This window comes from Sorex araneus, chromosome 6, assembly GCF_027595985.1.
Source record: "Sorex araneus isolate mSorAra2 chromosome 6, mSorAra2.pri, whole genome shotgun sequence".
NCBI lineage: Eukaryota > Metazoa > Chordata > Mammalia > Eulipotyphla > Soricidae > Sorex > Sorex araneus.
The window spans coordinates 87,727,141-87,749,323 of record NC_073307.1 but is presented as its reverse complement, the minus strand read 5'-3'; the positions used below and the strand labels follow the sequence as shown (position 1 = coordinate 87,749,323).

Genomic DNA, 22,183 nt, shown 5'->3' with positions numbered 1-22,183 from the left:
TGGGGCCTTGTTCATGTAAGATGGACACATCACCCCTTTGAACTATCACATTGATACCGTGGTCCACAGCTTAGAGCAGACAGGCAGAATCAGCTCGGGTTAGAATAAGGCACTGATGTCGCTGGAGAGGTAGGAGGGCAAGAAATTAGCTTTTACAAAAAATGAAGTTTTTTATTGAATCACAGTGAGGTACACAGTTACAAAATTGTTCATGATTGGGTTTCAGTCATATAATGTTCTTCCAACACCCATCCCTTCACCAGTGTACAATTCTCATCACCAATGTCCCCAGTTTCTCTCCCTGCTCTCCCGCATTTATGGGAGGCATTTTTCTCCCCCCCCTTCTTTTTGGCATTATGGATTGCGATATGAATACTGGAAGGTCATCATGTATATTCCTTTATATACTTTCTCTTTTGTTTTTTGCTTTTTGGGTCACACCCAGGGATGCTCTGGGGCTACTTTTGGCTCTGCACTCAGGAATTACTCCTGGCAGTGCTTGGGGGACCATATCGGATGCTGGGAATTGAACCTGGGTCAGCTACGTGCAAGGCAAACACCCTCCCCACTGTGCTATCACTCCAGTTCCCTTTTAGCTACTTTCAACACTTAGTTCAAAGAAATCACTCTGGACAAGTGGATAGTTTATTATTTTGCAATCAGTGGATAGTTTATCATTTTCGTATTGAGCTACTCCTGACTCTATGTTTGGGGGCCACTACTGATGGTGCTTGGGGGACCCCGGGATGCCAGGCCTTGAATCTGGGCCTCCTGCATGCATAGCCTGTGCTCAGCCCAGTGAGCTACCATCTCTCCAGCCCTCTGGACAGACTAGATGCCAGAAAGGTTGGAGGAATCTCGGGACAGCTGACACCTTGGCTCTAGAATCAGGAGGATGTCTTTGGGGTGTGTGTGCATGTGTGTAAGCATCTGTGCATGTGTGTGAATGTGCATGCACGTGTGTGAGCATGTGTGCATACATGTGAGTTTACCCACATGGGCATGCACGGGCTGGGTGCTGCCGGGGGCCACCTTTTCCTCAGAGAATCATATCTCACGTGGGCACACAGCACTCCGTGGACGCCCCGTGGGTCAGCCATGCAGCTCTGTGCCCGGAGGCTGCCCTTCCAGAACCTTCTCTGCCCTGTCCCTCCCCCGCCCCCCCTCTAGCCGCTGCGATGGCGTCAACCTCACCTGTGAAGCCTGCGGGGTGCCCGGGGGCCTGGAGGTGCCCCCCACGGAGAGCCCGCAGAGCGCCACCACCACCCCTTACCTGGAGGACACGCCGGAGCCGCCCCTGCACGACTTCTACTGCAGCAAGCTCCTGGACCTGGTCTTCCTGCTGGACGGCTCCTCCAAGCTGTCGGAGGCCGAGTTCGAGGTGCTGAAGGCCTTCGTGGTGGGCACCATGGAGCGGCTGCACATCTCGCAGAAGCGCATCCGCGTGGCCCTGGTGGAGTACCACGACGGCTCGCACGCCTACCTGGACCTGCGCGACCGCAAGCGGCCGTCGGAGCTGCGCCGCGTGGCCAGCCAGGTGCGCTACGCGGGCAGCGAGGTGGCTTCCATCAGCGAGGTGCTCAAGTACACGCTCTTCCAGATCTTCGGCAAGGTGGACCGGCCCGACGCGGCCCGCGTGGCCCTGCTGCTCACGGCCAGCCAGGAGCCCCCGCGCCTGGCGCGCAACCTGGCGCGCTACGTGCAGGGCCTGAAGAAGAAGAAGGTGGTCGTCCTGCCCGTGGGCATCGGGCCGCACGCCAGCCTCAAGCAGATCCGCCTCATCGAGAGGCAGGCGCCCGAGAACCAGGCCTTCGTGCTCAGCAGCGTGCACGAGCTGGAGCGGCGGAGGGACGAGATCGTTGGGCGCGTCTGCGACCTGGCGCCCCCGGCGCCCGCCCCCACCCGGCCCGCGCAGCCGCCGTCGCCCGTCGCCCGCGTCACGGCGGCTCCCGAGCTCCTCCTCGGACCGCCCACCTCGGCCCCCGCGGGGAGGAAGTTCAGGCCCCTGGACGTGGTGTTCGTCCTGGAGGGCTCGGACCAGATCGGGGAGGCCAACTTCAACCGGAGCCGGGAGTTCGTGGAGGAGGTCATCGGGCGCATGGACGTGGGCCAGGACGCCGTGCACGTCACCGTGCTGCAGTTCGCGCTGGCGGTCACCCCCGAGTACACCTTCCGCCAGGCGCAGGCCAAGGGCGACGTCCTGCAGCATGTGCGCGAGATCCGCTACCGGGGCGGCAACCGGACCAACACGGGCCGGGCCCTGCAGTACTTGTCCGAGCACAGCTTCTCGGCGGGCGAGGGCGACCGCCAGCAGGCGCCCAACCTGGTCTACATGGTCACCGGGAGCCCCGCGACCGACGAGATCCACCGGATGCCGGGGGACATCCAGCTGGTGCCCATCGGCGTGGGGCCGCAGGCCGACGTGCAGGAGCTGGAGCGCCTGGGCTGGCCCTACGCGCCCATCCTCATCCAGGACTTCGAGACGCTGCCCCGGGAGGCGCCCGACCTGGTCCTGCAGAGCTGCTGCTCGGGGGACGGGCTGCACCTCCCCACCCTCCCTCCGGCCCCAGGTGCGTGGGGGCTGGACACGGAGCGCGGTGAGGCTGGCTGGGGCGCGCGGGGCGCGGAGTTCGCTGGTAGCGGGTGGTTCTTTGGGCTTCTGGGCTCGGTTTCCTGACTGGGTGCTGCTTGTCCGACCTCGGTCCTCCCGGGCTCCCTCACCTCCCACACAGGGAGATGCTGGTTGCAGATCAAAGTCTTTAAGTCTGATGGGGGCTGGAGCGATAGCACAGCGGGGAGGGCGTTTGCCTTGCCTTGCACGCAGCCGACCGGGGTTCGATTCCCAGCATCCCATAGGGTCCCCCAGCACCGCCAGGAGTCATTCCTCAGTGTAGAGCCAGGAGGAACCCCTGTGCATCGCTGGGTGTGACCTGAAAAGAAAAAAAAAAGTCTTTAAGTCTGAGCTGCTCCGAGGATAAAAGATTCCAGGGCACATGCTTGGTTTCTTTTCCGTTTTCTTTTTGGGTCACACCCGGCGATGCACAGGGCTTACTCCTGGCTCCTGCGCTCAGGAATTCCTCCTGGCGGTGCTCGGGGGACCCTATGGGATGCTGGGAATCGAACCCGGGTCGGCTGCGTGCAAGGCAAACGCCCTCCCCGCTGTGCTATCGCTCCAGCCCCGATCGATTTCTTTACTGCAATGCCATCCCTGCCTCATCCCACCCTCTCCTAGGGAGTCAGATTTTGGGATTTTTTTCCTAGGGAGGCTGGTCACATGCTGAGATGCTTTGCAGTGCCCGGGATTGGGCCAGGGCTGGCTGCTTGCAAGCCCTTTCGTGCTGCACCTGTTAGGCCTGGGCTGTGGGTTCTGAAGCAGCTAGATGGACAGAGACACGAACTTGATAACGCAAAAGCAAGTAGGAGTTTTATTCCAGTATCTGGGGTCAATTCTCACCCACAGAGGGGTCTCTTGATAGCGACCCCGACCTCCCAGTGCAAGCAGTTTGTATAGGGTTTGATTAGTAAGTGGCACGTGCCTTATTGTTTCAGAAAAATATCTTACTTAGTTACCAAACGAAGGTGTTTTGGCAAGTGTCTAGGGTGACAGTGGCCCGGCAATAGTCAAACAATAGTTTCCAGTAACAGCTCATGGTTACATAAGCTACTGTTCCTTACGGTTCACAACAGGGAACTTCCGGGGCGTTTTAACTGAGGCCGAGTGAGTGAGTGATCGAGCCCCTTCACTGGGCCCAGGAACGTCTCAGGGGGGTTCAGGTTGGCTGGTTACACATTGTTTCATTGCTGGGAAGCTGAATCTGTTTCAGTTACAGAAACTGAACCTGAGCCCTCGCTGAATTTGCTGACTCGGGCCACCTCTCATGGCGTCAGTCTCGCCCTTATACACCTTAGCTGTGGCCCTCATCAGCACTTTTTTTCCCCCTTTTTGGGTCACACCTGGTGATGCACAGGGGTTCCTCCTGGCTCTGCACTCAGGAATTACTCCTAGCAGTGCTTGGGGGACTCTATGGGATGCCGGGGATCAAACCCAGGTCGGCTGCATGCAAGGCAAACGCCCTCCCCACTATGCTATCGCCCTGTGTGTGTGTGTAAGTGTGTGAGAGTGTGTGAGTGTGTGTGAGTGTGAGTGTGTGTGAGACTGTGTAACTGTGAGTGTGTGTGTGTGTCAATGTGTGTGTATGAGTATATATGACTGTGTGTGAGTGTGTGTGACTATGTGAGTGTGTGACTGTGTGTGAGTGTGAGTGTGTGTGACTGTGTAACTGTGAGTGTGTGTGAGTATGTGTGACTGTGTGAGTGTGTGAGTGTGTGAGTGTGTGTGTATGAGTGTGTGTGACTGTGTGAGTGTGACTGTGAATGTGTGTGAGTGTGTGTGACTATGTGAGTGTGTGAGTGTGTGAGTGTGTGTGAGTGTGTGTGACTGTGTGAGTGTGACTGTGTGAATGTGTGTGAGTGTGTGACTATGTGAGTGTGTGAGTGTGTGAGTGTGTGTGAGTGTGTGTGACTGTGTGTGAATGTGTGTGAGTGTGTGTGTGAGTGTGTGTGACTATGTGAGTGTGTGAATGTGTGAGTGAGAGTGTGTGAGTGTGTGAGTGTGTGTGACTGTGTGTGTGCTTGTGTGAGTGTGTGTGAGTGTGAGTGTGTGTGTGTGAGACTGTGTGAGTGTGTGTATGTGAGTGTGAGTGTGTGTGAGTGTGTGACTATATGAATGTGTGAGTGTGAGAGTGTGTGAGTGTGTGACTGTGTGTGAGACTGTGAGTGTGTGAGTGTGTGTGTGAGTGTGTCTATGAGTATGTGTGAGTGTGTGTGTGAGTGTGTGACTGTGACTGTGTGTATGTGTGAGTGTCTGTGTGAGTGTGTGAATGTGTGTTTGTGAGTGTGTGTGAGTGTGTGAGTCTGTGAGTGTGACTGTGAGTGTGTGTGAGTGTGTGTGAATGTGTGAGACTGTGAGTGTGTGACTGTGTGAGTGTGTGTGAGTATGTGAGTGTGTGACTGTGTGTGTGACTGTGTGAGTGTGTGACTGTGTGAGTGTGTGTGAGTGAGTGTGTGTGAGTGTGTGACTGTGTGAACGTGTTGCGTGAGTGTGTCACTGTGTGACTGTGTGAGTGTGTGTGAGTGTCTGTGTGAGTGTGTGTGTGAGTGTGTGTGTGAGTGTCTGTGAGTGTGTGACTGTGTGAGTGTGTGTGTGTGAGTGTGTGTGTGAGTGTGTGTGAGTGTGTGTGTGAGTGTGTGTGTGAGTGTGTGACTGTGTGAGTGTGTGTGAGTGTGTGTGAGTGTGTGTGTGTGTGTGAGTGTGTGTGTGAGTGTGTGAGTGTGTGAGTGTGTGTGTGTCTGCAGCCGAGGGCCGCACGCGAGCTCCCCCGGCATCCCCCTTGCAGACTGCAGCCAGCCCCTGGACGTGCTCCTCCTCCTGGACGGCTCCTCGGGCTCTCCGGCCTCCTACTTCGACGGGATGAAGAGCTTCGCCAAGGCTTTCGTCTCGGCAGCCAACCTCGGTGCGCAGGGCGCCGGGAGTCCTGGGGAGGGATGGGCGGGGGTGAGGGGTGGGGGTGGCGGCTCCTCCTGGCCCCCAGCGAGACGACCCCCTTCTCTCTCCCCCCCAGGGCCTCATCTCACCCAAGTGGCGGTGCTCCAGTACGGCAGCATCGTCACCGTCGACGTGCCCTGGACGGTCGCCCAGGAGAAGACCCACCTGCTGAGCCTCGTGGACCTCATGCAGCGGGAGGGGGGCCCCAGCCAGATTGGTACGAGCTGCCGCGGGCTGGGATGCCGGGCTGGGCCTGGGCCTCATCATTTCTGGTTTCTTTGGGGAGGGGCTGTGTTTGCACACTGGGCGTTTCTCGGGGACCCTGTGGTGCCAAGGGTGGAACCGGGGACTCCCACAAGTGAAGCTTGTGATCCAGCCCCGTGCCCCCGGAAGTGGTTCTGTCTCTTTTTTTATTTTTTTGGTGACACCGAGTGGTGCTTAGGGATTACTCCTGAGTCAGTGCTCAGGGCTCATTCCTGACCGGGGGGGTGCTTAGGGATTACTCCTGAGTCAGTGCTCAGGGCTCATTCCTGACGGGGGGGAATCGAACTTGGTTTAGCTGTCAAGCTCCTGCCCCCTGTAATCTCTTTCTCGCCCTCGGTCCTACTTCTTTTTTTTTCCTTTTTGGGTCACACCCGGCAATGCACAGGGGTTATTCCTGACTCATGTGCTCAGGAATTACTCCCTGGCAGTGCTTGGGGGACCATATGGGATGCTGGGAATTGAACCCAGGTCGGCTGCATGCAAGGCAAACGCCCTACATGCTGTGCTACTGCTCTAGCCCTCGGTCCTACTTCTTGACACGAATGACCCCTGACCTTGCCTTTCACTTTCTTCTGCAAAGCGTGGGGCTGGACACCCTTCCACGTGTCCCCTGGGTGCCTCTGAGGTTTGGTGACGGCAGGTGCCGATGGGACAGAGGGTGCCCCTCTGGCCTCGGAAGCACGTTTCCCCGCTCTCAGCCCGGACCCGGTCCCTTCTCCATTCCAGGGGATGCATTGGGCTTTGCCGTGCGGTATCTCACCTCCGACGTCCACGGAGCCAGGCCTGCTGCCGCCAAGGCCGTGGTCATCCTGGTCACGGACGTCTCCGCCGATTTGGTGGACTCTGCCGCTTCGGCTGCCAGATCCAATCGTAAGTGTGGGTTCCTGAGACCCTCCCCTCACTCACTGCCGGCAGGCAAGGGGGACTTGGCTGGGTGATTTGAAAAGGTTCCTGCGTGGCCGTGGCTGGGTTTCAGACACCCGGGAGCTGTCCCACTGCTGTGTCACGTGGAAACCAGTCATAACTGCTTATCTTCATCTGCACGCTTGAGACTAGAGCCTTTAATCTCTTTGTCCTTGAGACTAGAGCCTTTAATCTCTTTGTCCTTGAGACTAGAGCCTTTAATCTCTTTGTCGTTTTCCTTTATTCCCGGGGTACCTTCCTTCCCTTTGGGAAGGGGCAGCCTCTCCAGTAGCTGGGGTGGGGGGCGTGGGGGGCTATTCTCAGCTCTACTTGGCCAGTTGAGCTGGATAGTTCCGTGCTCAGGCTCGGTGTTGCCTGGGGACCCCACCCATGATGCTTGGGAGGTTCCAGAGATACACCTGGGCCTTAGATACACCCGGGTGGGGTGGGGTGGGGGGTCCCCATTGCAGTTCTGGGGATTGAACTTGGGGCCTCGTGCATTCGAGCAGGTGCTCCGGCTCTGACAGTCTCTCTGGAGGCCCCCCCTCCCCGGTCAGCTGGGCCTGGCCACCCAGGGTCCGTGCTCAGGCCTGGCATTGCTGCTAGAGGCTGGAGGGGGCCAGGGGGCACTAGGGCTGCAGCTGACGGGGCTGGGGGTGGAGCATGAGCTTCCAGGAATCAAACCCGGGGCCTCGTGCACAGGCCTTCCATGACCGTCCGGCCATCCACCCGTCCCAAGCCACCTTTCCAGCAAACGCACCAACTCTGGGTCAGCCCTGCCACATCGCTTCTTCCATTCCCTTTCTTCTCCCTAAGGTGCTGGGAGGGCCTGTGTCACTCTTGACGGGGTTCAAGTTCAGGCTCCCCACTGGCATCAGACCATGGGGCCTCCAGGGTCTCTGAGGTGCTGGGGACCGACCAGTCGTTGCCGTGTTGCTACCATTTGAGCTATCGATACAGCTTCTCTTATTATGTTTGTTTTTGGAGCCACATCCGGTAATGCTCAGGGGTTCCTCCTGCCCTTGCACTCAGGAATTACCCCTGGTGATACACAGGGGACCCTATGGGTTGTCAGGGATCGAAGCCGCCTGGGCGAGTCGGTCCATCCAGCATCTCAGGGTCCAAAACACAGCCACGTGGATGCGGGTCCTCTTTGTTGCTTGTGTAACCCCCTCAGCAGACTGTAGCGCCATCTGCTGAGCACTCGGAGAACTGCAGTTCCCTGCGTTCCTACTTCTCTGGCTCTCTGGGCCAGGCCTGGTGATGCTCTGTGTGTGTGTGTGTGTGTGTGTGTGTGTGTGTGTGTGTGTGTGTGTGCACGCTATCAAGGATAGATACCACGTTGACCGCGTGCAAGGCCTGCGAGCTCTTTACCCTCTGACCTACCCCAACAGCATAGCCCCTGCTTTCTGGGGGACCCCCCCACCTCTAGCCTTGGTCCCCGCAGCACAGTGGAGGCAGCGACTGAAGACGGAAACTGACCCTCGCCATTTCCCTGTTGCAGAGTGTGGCCTGGCATCCCTTCATTGAGGGTGCCCACATCCCAACCTCGGTCTCTGAAGCTTTGCATGGTCCTGACTGCTCAGTCCCCCGCTCCCACCGTGGTGCCCTTGCTCATGCTCCCTCCCGTGCCGAGGGGTCTCTTGGCCCCTCAGTTCTCATGCCAGGCGGGTCTCGGTCTACCTGGTGCGAATCCCCCTGCCCCCATCCTAGGCATCCCCACGATCCTCTCCCGTTCTGTTTCCTTGAATTTGATTTTGGCTTTGGTTGGTGGGGCCACACTTGGCTCTGTGCTCAGGAGTCACTCCCAGCAGTGCTTGCGGGGGGTGGGGGGGACCCAGTGTGGTGCTCGGGACTGAACTGGGGTCGGCCACATGTCAGGCAAGTGTCCTATCTGCTGTGCCGCATTCTGTACCCCATCCGCTCACCCCGTTCTGTTCTGTTGAGGTTTCGTGAGTAGGAATCCACGACAGAAATAACCAGAGACAAACGTGGCTTGATTTAGCTGCATGTTGATCCCCGAGGTCCACTCCCTGAGGACGGACACCTCCAGGGGCCTTGACGTCCTCAGCCCAGTGGGGGCTGGTCACTCGTCACCGCTGGACTCACTCTCCCCCCTCCTCACGGCGGGGCAGAGGCCAGTCCGCCCTGAGCTCATCCCGAGGAAGTGGCGTGACTCAGACACGCTCCCTCTCCCCTGCCGACTCTAGGAGTGACCGTGTACCCCATCGGGGTTGGGGACCGCTACGACACGGCCCAGCTGAGGACCCTGGTGGGCCCAGAGTCTGTCTCCAATGTGGTGCAAGTCCAGAGGATCGAAGATCTCCCCGCTGTGGCCGCCCCGGGCAGTTCCTTTCTCCGAAAACTGTGTTCTGGTGGGTCTTACGAAATCTCTCTCACCTGCTTCGAGCCCCAAACCAACATCCCACCATGCTAGAGAGCCCCCTTCCCCGGCGTGTCCTTGAACTCAACTGTCATGGAGTTAGCACTTACTTATCAGTGTCTGCTGGTGGCCTGGTGTCCTGTGAGCCTTCCACAGGCTCCCCTTGGCCCCACTGTCCATCTGCTCACGGGCAGAGGAAGCCCTGGCCTCCCTGAGCAGAAGGACCTGGACCATAGAAGCGGAAGACAGAAGCTGGGACTCCCAACTTCCTGTCCCCATCCCTGCTGCCCCTCCAAGGGGCTGAAAAGACTTTAGAGATCAAGTCACGGAATGTGATCAATGATGAAAATAATTTTCACTCCACAGTCTAAGATTACAAAAATATTTAATGAGATATATATACACATATATAATATATGATAAGCATATATATTTAAACTTCCTTGGACTGGAGTGATAGCATAGCGGATAGGGCATTTGTCTTACATGTGGCCAACCCGGGTTCGATTCCTCCATCCCTCTCGGAGAGCCCAGCAAGCTACCGAGAGTATCTCGCCTGCATGGTAGAGCCTGGCAAGCTCCCCGTGGCGTATTCGATATGCCCCAAACAGTAACAACAGGCCTTACCATGGAGACGTTACTGGTGCCCGCTTGAGAAAATCGATGAACAACGGGACGACAGTGATACAGTGATTTAAACTTCCTTGTATCAGTTTCCCAAATAGAACAAGCGGTGAGTCTACTGTAGACATATCCCTCCTGGGAGAAACTGTCACGGTTCCCTTTCAAATGACCAGACTCGCATCTTCTTTCCTCCCCACCCCGAGCACCAGACACGGAGGAACAGATCAGAGAGCAGGGGGAGGTGGTGAGCCTCAGTCTCTGCCATACCATCCCTGCCACCCAGCACATCTCAGGAGGAGGGCCTGCTCTCTGGCCGGGCCACCCACACCCTCCCCGGCCACCCCCGAGGGGCTTCTCTGCACTCCCCTGAGTTTAACGACCAGCTCGGGGACTGTCAAGGCCCGGCCAGGCGATGCTCAGAGGGTCACAGCGCCCAGGGCCTGGCCCCTAGGAGGCCGGAGCTCTGCTCCTCGAATCAGAGTCCTGGGACCACTCACTGAGCACCGTTGGTGGGGGCTGGAGCGAGAGCACGGCGGGGAGGGCGTTTGCTTCCCACGCAGCCAACCCGGGTTCGATTCCCAGCATCCCATAGGGTCCCCCGAGCACTGCCAGGGGTGATTCCTGAGTGCAGAGCCAGGAGGGACCCCTGAGCATCGCCGGGTGAGACCCCAAAAGAAAAACAAAACTAGCATTGGCGGAGAAGTTAGATTTCCCAGGAGGGGGGAGCTGAGGGCTTCCTTTCGTCTGTTCCAGGGTTCCTTCGCGTCTGCGTGGATGAGGACGGGAATGAGAAGAGGGTGAGTTGGTCGCTGGTGAACCTTGGAAGAAAGACCAGGAAAGCGTCTCTGGGCCTTTGGGTGCCCTGGTTCCCTCTGGTCTCCGTGACCGGGCCCGGTTCTTCCTCTTGATTGGGGGGGGGTGAGCCCTCCGGAAATGTGTTCCCATCCCCTCTGGGTGGACCGAGTCCCTCCTGCCCCCCCAGTGGGTCCCTCGGTCTTGTCTTCGTCCTCCGAGGCCGTCGCTTGCCCGGTCACGGGGCTCAGGGTGGCACTGACCACTCTGGTGCCCCGCCCAGACCTGCCCCTTTTGTCCCCCAGCCCGGAGACGTCTGGACGCTGCGTGACCAGTGCCACACAGTGACCTGCCTGCCCGACGGCCAGACCTTGCTGCAGAGTCACCGGGTCAACTGTGACCGGGGCCCCCGGCCCTCCTGCCCCAGCAGCCAGGCCCCCGTCAGGGTGCAGGAGACGTGCGGCTGCCGCTGGGCCTGCCCCTGTGAGTCCTGCGTCGGGCATTCTCTCTCACCGCACCCCTGCAACCCCCACCCCACCCTGTGCCCTCCTGTGGCCTCTGGCTGTGTCTTCTCCCTCCTCCTCCCCCTCCTCCCCTCCTCCTCTCCCTCCTCCTTCCCCTCCTCCTCCCCCTCCTCCCCTCCTGCCCCTCCCCTTCTCCTCTCCTTATCCTCCCCCTTCCTCCTCTTCCTCCTCCTCCTACTCCTCCTCCTCCCCCTCCTCTCCCTCCTCCTCCTCCTCCCCCTCCTCCTCCTCCTCCTCCTCCTCCTCCTCCTCCTCCTCCTCCTCCTCCTCCTCCTCCCCTTCTCCACATCCCTGGAAAGTGTGTGTCTAGGTGCATTCAAAGAGGGAAGAACCGAGTGTTCTGAGCTCAGTGTTCGGCATGGCAGCTGACTGGGTCCTTTAGGAGTTGGGGTTGCGGAAATCATCGGGAGAGAGATACCTGCAGAAAACACCCCAGCCACACCTACAGCTGGTGGGGGAGAGGGCAGGGGGTGGGGCTGAGTTGGGGTGTTGTCATTGTCAGCTGCATCTGAATCCATCCACGCAGGGAGGTGACCAGGATGGGCCAGCCCTTGGGTGCAGGAGAAATTGGCCGCTTAAGATCATTTCAGTTTTGTTTGTTTTTTGTTTTTTTGGGTTTTTTTTTCTTTTTGGGTCACACCTGGCGATGCACAGGGGTTATTCCTGGCTCATGCACTCAAGAATTACTCCTGGCAGTGCTCGGGAGGACCCTATGGGATGCTGGGAATCGAACCTGGATTGGCCACATGCAAGGCAAACACCCTACCTGCTGTGCTGTCACTCCAGCCCCAGTTTTTTTTTTTTTTTGGGGGGGGGTCACACCTGGCAGGGCTCGGAGCTGACTCCTGCTCTGAGCTCAGGGATCACTCCTGGCTTTGCCACATGGGTCTGGCTCATGCACGGCCAGTGCCCTACCCGCTGCGACAGCTCTGCTCCTGTCTGAGCAGAGGGTGGACCCTTTTACGTTGAACACACACAGGTTGTGGGCTGTCATCAAAACCATAGCTCCAGCCCTTGGAGCGATAGCACAGCAGGGAGGGCGTTTGCCTTGCACGCGGCCGACCCGGGTTCGATTCCCAGCATCGCATAGGGTCCCCTGAGCACCGCCAGGGGTGATTCCTGAGTTCAGTGCCAGGAGGAACCCTTGTCCATTGCCGGGTGTGACCCAAAAAGCAAAATTAAAAAAAAATGTAGCTCATCGCTCGCTTCCTATTTATGTAGGGGTACGTTTTCTCCCCGGACTGGGTGAGGCGTCTCCCAGACTGCATGTTTCATGGGCACGGCCGGCTTGCAGGAATGCACTGGTCTGCCATTACCAAGAGACCAGGGAACCCCTCTCTCTCTCTCTCTCTCTCTCTCTTTCTCTCTCTCTCTCTCTCCCCCTCTCCCTCTCCCTCTCCCTCTCCCTCTCTCTCTCTCTCTCTCTCTCTCTCTCTCTCTCTCTCTCTCTCCCCCTCTCTCTCTCTCTCATTGCCTGTGTTCGGTGGTCTCGAGCCGCTCCCCTCCTGGGATGGCTGATGCCATTAGCGGGTGAAAGAGGAGACAGCGAGGGCCGGGCTGGTTGGTGATCAGCGGCCGTTTAATCCCCGCGCCTGTTCCAGTCTCACTAAGTCCCTCCTTCCCACTTCCTCCAGTTTCCCTTGCTGTCTCTCCGCGCTCCCCCTCCGACTTCTTGGTCTCTCCTCTAGTCTCCAACCTCTCCCCAACTACCCCAGCTTTGGGGGTGGCACAATCAACATACCAAAGCCCCTCCTGATCGCCAATCAGTCTCAAGGGCAAAATACCACCTAGGGGTGTTTCTCCTTTCCTTAGTCCAATAACTGAATTAACATCTTAGTTAGCATCTTAATTCTACTTCTTAATATTAGTTATTTTGCATGGACACAGTAAGAGATACATTAAGCTTATAGGGTGACTCTCCTGGGGACATCTCGCCACAGACTCAGACTACAGTGCTCAAGCTAGATTAATCATTCCTAATCCTAGCAGGGTTCTAATCTAGTTGTTACTTTTTGAACCATGACAGAATTTGTCCATGACCGTGCTCTTAACTTATGGTTAAGTATTATGGTGCTTTGGCCTGGCCCTTTTTGATGCCAGGGTAGCTCACAGCTTGCTCTGGGTCCATCCAGTCCCTCGTCTGGACCCTGCTTTTGGGGTGCTAGGAAGTAAGGGCAACTGAGGCTTAAGTCGAGAGAACAGATGCCCAAGAGTGAATATCATTTGGAGTCGATTAACTCCTAAGTTACAAAGGCATAGCATTAACTGTTTTCCTGTGTCTATACGAAAAGGACATTGCTCTGAATTAACTATGCAAAGGACTTAAGGAGAAGAGGAAAGCAGTATTTACAACTTAACAGAGTCTGATTAGGAGATAAAGGTGATCGACCAGTTGGGGAAGCAGAGCACAAAGAAAGAAGTTACAGATAAACACAGAGGAATGGGAGCACTGTGATGAGAGTAACCCAACGAACCTAAGTTCCCTGTGGCAAGGCAGAAAGGACAAACCAGTTATCCTACACTGCACTGTAGCATTGTAGCACTGTCGCCCCATTGTTCATCGATTTGCTCGAGCGGGCACCAGTAACGTCTCCATTGTGAGACTTGTTGTTACTGTTTTTGGCATATCGAATACGCCACGGGATCCTACACTGATTAGTCATAATTTTTTGTTTGTCTTTGTGGTGGGGGAGGCTAGGGTTTTATCTGATCTCTGAATCTCAGTTCCTGTTTGTTTATTGTTCATCCCTTTACTCTGCCTTCACCGGACTTCAGGCGTCTCTTCTCTGCAGCTTAGAGTTGGACCTCACTGTGGAGCCAAGTTGAAAACCTTTCTCGGGTTAGATGAACGAAGCTCCTTTGGTGTCTCTAGCCGTCTTCTGTTTGGTCTCACCCTGCCTTTATATTTTTGTAGTGATGTTTGTGATGTCATTATGAGGTATGTATTCTTTTCTTTTTCCTTTATTTCCCTATTTTCGTGTGTAGAAGGTTTCTGTTTCTGTTCCAAACTCTCTCTTCGTCCTAGATTTCTTTATTCCTTGGTTAGTCATTCAGGAATAGGCTTGTCAGTTTGTTGTGGGGGTGAAACCCAGCAGTGCTCAGGCCTTACTCCCGGCTCAGTGCTCCGGGATTGCTCCTGGGGTGCTCAGGGGACCACATGGGGTGCTGGAGATCAAACCTGGGTTGGCCATGGGCAAGGCAAGCGCCTTATTAACCTCTGTGCTATCTCTCGGCCCCAATTTTGTCGGGTTTTAATAGCACCATTTAGCTTCTCCCAGTCACCAGCAGTGCTCAGGGCTTACTGCTGGTTCTGTCGCAGGGATCACTCCTGGTGGGGCTCAAGAAACCCCAGGCGGTGCCGGGGATTGAACCTGAGTTGGGTACATGCAAGGCAAACGCCTTACCTACTGTACTATCTTCCTGGTTCTGCTTCTCCCATATTTTAGCCGTATTCTTTCATTGTCTGCATTGCGGACATCTAATTAGACATCTAATAGCTTAGTTCTCCCTTTTAGAGAACCTGACAAGCTACCGAGAGTCTATTGTCCACTTAGGAGAGCCTGGCAAGTTCCCATGGCGTATTCGTATCCAAAATACAGTAACAGATATATACATACCTCTTGGAGAGCCCAGCAAGCTACCGAGAGCATCCCACCCACACGGCAGAGCCCGGCAAGCTACCTGTGGCGTATCCGATATGCCAAAAACAGTAACAACAAGTCTCACTCCCCTAACCCTGTCAGAGCCTCCAATCGTTGGGAAAGGCAAGTAAGGAGAGGCTGCTAAAATCTCAGGGTTGAGTGTAATAGAGACGTTACTGGTGCCCGCTTGAGTAAATCGACGAACAGTGGCATGACAGTGATACAGTTATTCTTTCATTGTTTCCTTTGGCTTGGGGGCGACGAGTCTGTGGATTTTGAGACTATTCCCAGCTTGGTGCTCGGTTTTCTCCCAGTGTTGTTTGGAGGGTCCATGGGGTAGAACCTGGGGTTCCCACATGCCCAGTAGGCACCCAAGTCACTGAGCCATCTCCAGGACCCCTTGCTGTGTTCTTTCTATTCATCCCACATGTTCATTAGTCTCCCAGGGCTGGAGTGATAGCACAGTGGCTAGGGCATTTGCCTTGCACGCCGCCGACCGGGGTTCGATTCCTTCGTCCCTCTTGGAGAGCCCGGCAAGCTACCAAGAGTATCCCGCCCGCACAGCAGAGCCTGGCAAGCTACCAGTGGCAAATTCAATATGCCAAAAACAGTAACAAGTCTCACAATGGAGATGTTACTGGTGCCCACTCGAGCAAAAACAACTGGACCACAGTGATACAGTGACAGTGATACAGTGGTTTGACTTTAAGATGTGATATAATATAACATGTCTTACCCATGGACAGGTGGAGAGTACCTGTCCGCTGGTGGATTTCTTTTATATTTTGAGCCAGGCCTGGTGGTGCTTGGGGTTTGCTTCTGGCAGTGCCAGAAACTGAGCCTGAGCCTTGGGCATGCGAAGTGAGCTCTCAGCTCCTTGAGCTAGCTCCCTGCCCTCTGGCATACTTCTTTATTCCTAGTACATTTCTGTCTTGTGAGTTGGAGTTTGGGGGCTGTGGAAGTCGATGTGGAGGTCTCGTTCTGTTCAGCAGGGAGAACCCTTCGTAGGGCGCAGCCGAAAGAACAGACGCAGAGCCCGGAGGAGGGAGAAAAGGCATTTATTCTATGGCAGTTACAGTATTTATACCTCCCTGTTGGGAGGAGGTGGTGCCAGGACCCCCAACAGAAATGCAGGGTGTGGCACGGGATTTAGCTAGTAATAAACAAATGTTGATAGGATAAGATCAGTAAGATTAGGAGTGGCAACCTTTGCTAGGTGTGGCATGGGGTTAGCTAGTGATTAAACAAATAGTGACAGGATAAGATCAGTAAGGTAAAATGGCTCCCTACATCTCCCCCTGTTTTGTTTTAAATTAAATGTGGTCAGGGGAGGCATTGTCTGGTATCCCTTGTGACATAAAGACTCCATTTTTGCAGGGAGAGGAAGGAAAGGATGATCGGGTCTATGCAGGGGGCTCCTCATAGGCCCCATCAATCCTTGGTTTTGGAGTAACCTCTAAGCTATACCGGAATACCTCGCAGGGAACCGGGCCAGGGTATCAGCCCTCCCTTGCAGTGCTTTGCCTGGCAACCTGATCCACAAGAATAAATCCTTGGGAGCCCGGCATCCTCAAGGTAAAGAACTGGGGGAAGATGAGGTCCTACAAATCAAGCCAAAGATCCTTAAACACTCGAAAATCTCATTTGTTACTCTAAGATATTAACCCAGCCCTGGACCCAAAGTAGCACTTGCTGTAGAGTGTCCAATTGTTGCTCAACATCATGGTTGACAGTAGCCTGCATTGTCCCAAGGTGGTAAGAGTCATTTTGTCATGTTTAGACGAAGTTGTGTGTCTGGACCGAGGCTTGAAGAACTATTCCTGCAACAGCATCAGTGGTGGTTACAGCAATGAGTCCAGGATAGCTGCGATCAGGGGCCCAAGGAATTGTCAGGAATGCCGGAGCAGTTGTGTCAGGTCTTCAGCCAGGAGCCCTTTATCGGGGGAGCGTTGCCATTCTCTGGTCAGGTTCACTGGTAACCATATGCGACCCGGCCCTTAATAAAATTATACTGTGGGGAGAATCTTGGATTGAGAGGGAAGAATTGAGACAGGTAGATAATGCACAATCACCAGAAAAGAAAAATCTTTTTGTGAGTGATCAGAGGTAGTATGAATTTGGGACTTGGTATGAATCCAAGTCTGAAAGTGAAGAGGGAGACAGGGAGGCACTCCAATGCAGACAGGATCAAGTGAGTATCCTAGAGAAAAAATTAAAAGGTGTTTCTTCTTTATTCGGCAGCTGAGGCATCTGTGAATCCCATGGAGGGGGTAAAAGAAAGGAATTGTTAGCCCAGATACTGGGTCCTGGCATGGTCCAATCTACAACCTGTAAAAGTGGAGGGTGAGGAATGTAAGTCCAATAGATATGTTCAGCTTACTAGAATTCAAGAGGATTTCAACTGTTAATAACTATTAATGTTCTCCCAATATGAAATCTGGATTGAAAATTTCAATTTCTTTGTAGGCGCCACATTCTGATTAGAAATCTTTGTATAGACCTGAATCTAGCAAGCTCCAAAGATACTTAGATCTTTTAAATTGCTGGGCTCCATATCACTCTGACCTCCCTTGATTTTGTTTGCCCAGATCTAAGAATTACTGACTTTAAACTAGCTCTAATACTCGAGTGTTCCACAGACAGAGACAGACAGTCAGACAATAAACATCACACATGTGCACAAATATATACTTGATCGATCAATCTGACCCTTCAAGAATGGCAGGAAAAAACTGATAGACTGAGAAAGGAAAGAGCAGTCCCCAGGGCAAAGTGAGCCCTGTCAGCCGATTGGGAACATTGCTCCCCGTTTCTCTGCCTGAGCAGCCAGTTTCCTGCTTGTTGAAAAAACGGGTCAAGAAAGCACTTTTGTTGATATAAGCTGGCAAAACCTTCTCAAAGTTGTTGAAAAGTAAGCAGAACTAAGAAAGATAATGAGACAATTGCACACACACTAGGAGCACACGCACAAATCTTACTCCTGCACACGCTCGGACCGGTCCTTCTTTCACTCGGGTGCGCACCCCACTCACCACATTCACACTGAGACTCCCGATCCTGCCCTACGGGCATCATCTTCGGTCTTGAAGTAACGCTGGTTCCTGCTCCAGCCAGGCCAAGTCTGAATAACTGTTCTGTGAGCGAGACCACTAGTTGGTCACTCCCGACGCGGCTGACTGAGCAGAAGCAAGTTCCTGGGCAGTGGCAGAAGGGACACTGTCCTCAGAGGATTCATTTATTCTCTGGGTGGAAGTTGGTTCAGCCAGAGCAGGTGTGTCGACCTGCCTTATCAGTCGTTCGGGGAGCCAGCGGGCTACACTATCAGCAGCATCAAATATGCAGGCTGATCCTCGGCCCCATATAAGGACTGGATCAGGGCCCTTCCATAGACCACTCAGAGGGTCTTTCCACCTTACTTTTGCATAAGTGTGGCTGGTGGAAGTATGCCAAAAATGGTCCGCTGCGCTGCGACCTTCTTTGTCCAGTATAAGAAAGTTCATGACAAACAAAGCGTGAGATAGTAACGTCTTAGGGGAAAGTGAGGCTGGGTACAGTTCCTTTTCTGTCCGGAGCTTTTGAATATATGTTTTAAGAGTGAGATGGGCTCGCTCCACTATCCCCTGCCCTTGAGGGTTATAGGGGATCCCTGTATGATGGGAAATCTGCAGCTTCTTACAAAAATGCTCAAACTTGTTTCCAGTGTATCCTGGACCATTGTCTGTTTTTATTAGCTGTGGTTTGCCCAGTATAGAAAAGCAGTGCAAGACATGAGCAATGACATTTTTTGAGGCCTCTCCAGTCTGGGCTGAGGCGCAAACAAACCCACTAAAGGTATCAATAGTCACATGCACATATTTAAGCTGCCCAAAGGAAGGAATATGAGTGACATCCATTTGCCAGATGGCATTAGGGACTAGTCCTCGGGGATTGACCCCTAAGTGAGGCACGGGTAGAAGGGATACACAGGAAGGGCACTGGCGCACAATCTGCCGTGCCTGCTCACGCGTGATTTTAAACATAAGGCGGAGAGTTTGAGCATTCAGATGGTGGAGGGCATGTGCAGTTGTGGCCTCCTGCAGCGGATCTGCTTGTAGAGTTAGCACTGTGAAAGATCGGGTGGCCAAATCTGCCAAGTGATTACCTGCCGCCAGTGGCCCAGGGAGGTTAGTGTGGGCACGAAGATGACCTATGAAAAATGGAGCTCGCCGGGAGCGAATATGCTGTTGGATTTGCAAAAACAATGATGTTGCGGGGGAGGAGGGTTTTATGTAACTAATAGTCTCCAGTAATGGTATAGAGAAGGCCACATAGGCACTATCCGTGTATAAATTGAAAGGAAGAAGGGAAAAATTTTTAAAAACCATTAGAACAGCTGTGAGTTCAACCAGCTGAGCAGAGGACTCCTTTGTGGAAAAAGAAACAGTCTCACCCTCACAGGCATAGGCGGCCTGGCCATTAGAGGATCCATCAGTGAAAATCACTTTAGCCCCAGGGATAGGGCTGGTCTTAGTGACAACAGGAAAAACCCATTGATGTAAAGCCATAAATTGTATCAACTTATTGGGGGGATAATGATTATCTAAAATTCCTGAAAAGGATGCGCAGGCGATGGGCCAATCATCAGTGTTTTGAAGAAGCCAATCTATCTGTTCCTTATTGTAGGGTTGAATAACAGAAGCCGGTTCAAGACCAAAGTGTCTGCGAGAGAAACTCCTTCCTTCAATAATTAAGGATGCCACTAAGAGATAGTAGGGTACAAGAACTTTCTTTGGTGTGGCAGGAAGGTGAATCCAAGAAACAGGGTTTTCCTGCCAAATTAAGCCAGTGGGAGAGTGAGGAGTAGCGAAGATAAGGAAGTGAAAAGGGCGCTGATAATCTAGAGAGCAAACAAAGTGACCTTCAATCGCTTTTTCTATGAGAACTAGGGATTCTCGGGCTGCTGGTGTCAGACTCCGAGGGGAAGAAGGATCAGCATCACCGCGTAAAAGGTCATAAAGGGGCATAAGGTCTCCTTTGGTAAGTTTCAGATAGGGACTGAGCCATGTAATATGCCCAAGCAGTTGTTGAAAATCATGTAGTGTCTTTAATGAAGTAAGCTTCAGCTGCGTTTTTTGCAAAAGTACACGGGACCCCTGAAGACGAAATCCAAGAAAGGTATAAGGGTCAGCGATCTGAATTTTTTTCAGGGGCAATTTGAAAGCCAGACTGAGTAAACGCACGGATCACCTGATTGCAACAGAGCATAGTGGCCTGTGGGTCAGATCCAGCAAGCAGTATATCATCCATATAATGGATCATATAGATGTCGGGCCATTGTGCCCTAATGGGAGCAAGAATTTGAGCCACAAATTTTTGACACAGTGTGGGGCTATTTGCCATTCCCTGGGGTAAAACCTTCCATTGAAAACGTTGCATGGGCTCTTTATAATTAATAGCTGGCAAACTAAAGGCAAAACGGGGGCGATCATCAGGATGCAAGGGAATTGAGAAGAAGCAGTCTTTTAAATCGAGTACTATCTTATACATTTCTGAAGGAATGGCTGCTGGGGACGGCAGTCCAGGTTGAAGCGCCCCGAAAATGACCATGGTTTTATTTACTGCTCGTAGATCCTGTAGCAGTCGCCAACTGCCGTTTTTCTTTTTTATAACAAAAATGGGTGTGTTCCAGGGGGAAGAGGTGGGTTCTATGTGTCCCGCCGCGAGTTGTTCCTGCACTAACAACCTGGCGGCCTGTAATTTTTCAGTGGGAAGCGGCCACTGGTCCACCCATACAGGCTCATTGGACTTCCATATGATCTTATCCGTATGGGGTGCAGGAGGAGCCGTGGCAGTTACTGAGAATAAACCTAAGCCTGCGTGGTCATTTTTCACTGGGTCGAGGGCTAGCGGCGCAGGCGTGCCCTGGAGGTATTTTCCTAGAACCTTTCCGGGAGAATAACCTGCTGAAAGGAGCATGTCTAGGCCCTTGGCATCAATTAGTATAAGGTCCATCTGTGAAAGAATATCCCTGCCCCAGAGATTGAGTGGGAGCCCGGGCAGAACATAGGGGCGTACCATCCCGGATTTTCCCTCCTTGGTGCGCCAATCAAGCGTAAATGAGCTTAACATAGGGTTTTGGGATTGACCTATACCCTGAAGGTGAGTCAGTGAGGGGGTGAGGGGCCACCTTTTTGGCCAGTCTTTTTCAGCAATGACTGTTACATCCGCACCAGTGTCAATCAGACCTAAAAACTCCTTCCCGTTGATCTCTAAAGTCATCAGGCCCTTGTGATTAAGAATGCGTTGGGCAAAAAATGCAAAAGTCTCTGACATTGGGGGTGGTTTTTGTACTGTTGTTATTGGAATGAGTATTAGCTGTGCTAGCCGCGCGCCAGCGTCCAAGACTGAAAATGGGGAGAGTGATTCAACTACTACTCCAATCTGCCCTTGAAAATCAGCATCTATAATCCCGGGGAGTACTTGCACGCCCTGAGGGAGCATATTGCCTCGCCCAATAATTAGGCCAAAAGTTCCAGATGGCAAAGGGCCACAGGCGTTGACATACACTATCTGGGGTCCCTGTTCTTTAACTAATATTGTGCAGGAGGTGGCACAGAGATCCAATCCGGCTGAGTATGGGATGGCTCTGCAGAGGGGTTGGGTGCCGATGGGTTGAACAGCCCATGATTTTGAGGTGCCCCGGTCATGGGAGAGGGAGCGAATTGGGGGCTGGACGCCGATGGGTTGAACGGCCCATGATTCTGAGGTGCCCCAGACACGGGAGAGGGAGCGGACTGGGGGCCCTGGGGCTGGCCCTGTGCCCAGTTTCCCGGCCTGGCCTTCTGGCGGCACTCTGACGCCCAGTGGAAACCCTGTTTGCACTTAGGGCAAGGACTTCTAGGTCTGGGCCGCGATTTTTTATTGGGACAGTTTCTTAAGAAATGTCCAGGCTGCCGACAGCCAAAGCACAGCTTGTTCTGACTGCTCGATGGTTGAATAGAGAACTGTTTGAAGGCAGCCCCTATAGCATGCCCTATTTTTTGGGTGGTGGGATCAACCTCGGAGCATAGCCGAATGTATTCTGAGAGGGTCTTCCCACGCTTATAGGGGCGGAGTGTGGCCTGGCAGATGGGATTAGCATTCTCATAGGCCAAATGGCGGATCAGCTCATTATCCGTCTTCGTTTCCCATGAGTTTTTCAGCTGCCTCTGTGAGGCGCCCTATGAAATCACTATAGGGCTCGTTAGCTCCCTGACGAACCTTGGCTAAGGATGTTACCACCGACCCTTTAGAGGGAAGTGCCTTCCAGGCCCGGAGGGCAGCCACATGTATTTGGGCAAGTAGCCCTGGGGGAAATTGAGCCTGCACCTCATTAGAATCAAAGGGTGCCTGACCCTGAAATTTAGCAAAGATCCAGGATGAGGAAGAGCCTCCTGCCTCGACATTGCGGCGCGCCATTTCTTGGCATTGTTCTAAATAATCTGCTTTCCACAAGAGATAGTCTCCCCTACTCAGGACAGCCTTAGCG

At 53.9% G+C, this 22,183-nt stretch overlaps 1 protein-coding gene across 1 annotated transcript in view; it reads left to right on the top strand.

Moving 5' to 3' along the window:
* The window catches only part of VWF (von Willebrand factor), a 172,446-nt gene that overhangs the window by 109,939 nt on the left and 40,324 nt on the right, over positions 1–22,183 (top strand). The window contains 7 exon segments of the mRNA XM_055143591.1: positions 1,171–2,570; positions 5,397–5,513; positions 5,622–5,762; positions 6,536–6,679; positions 8,923–9,087; positions 10,473–10,516; positions 10,817–10,994. Coding sequence (XP_054999566.1) covers positions 1,171–2,570; positions 5,397–5,513; positions 5,622–5,762; positions 6,536–6,679; positions 8,923–9,087; positions 10,473–10,516; positions 10,817–10,994 — 2,189 coding nt within the window.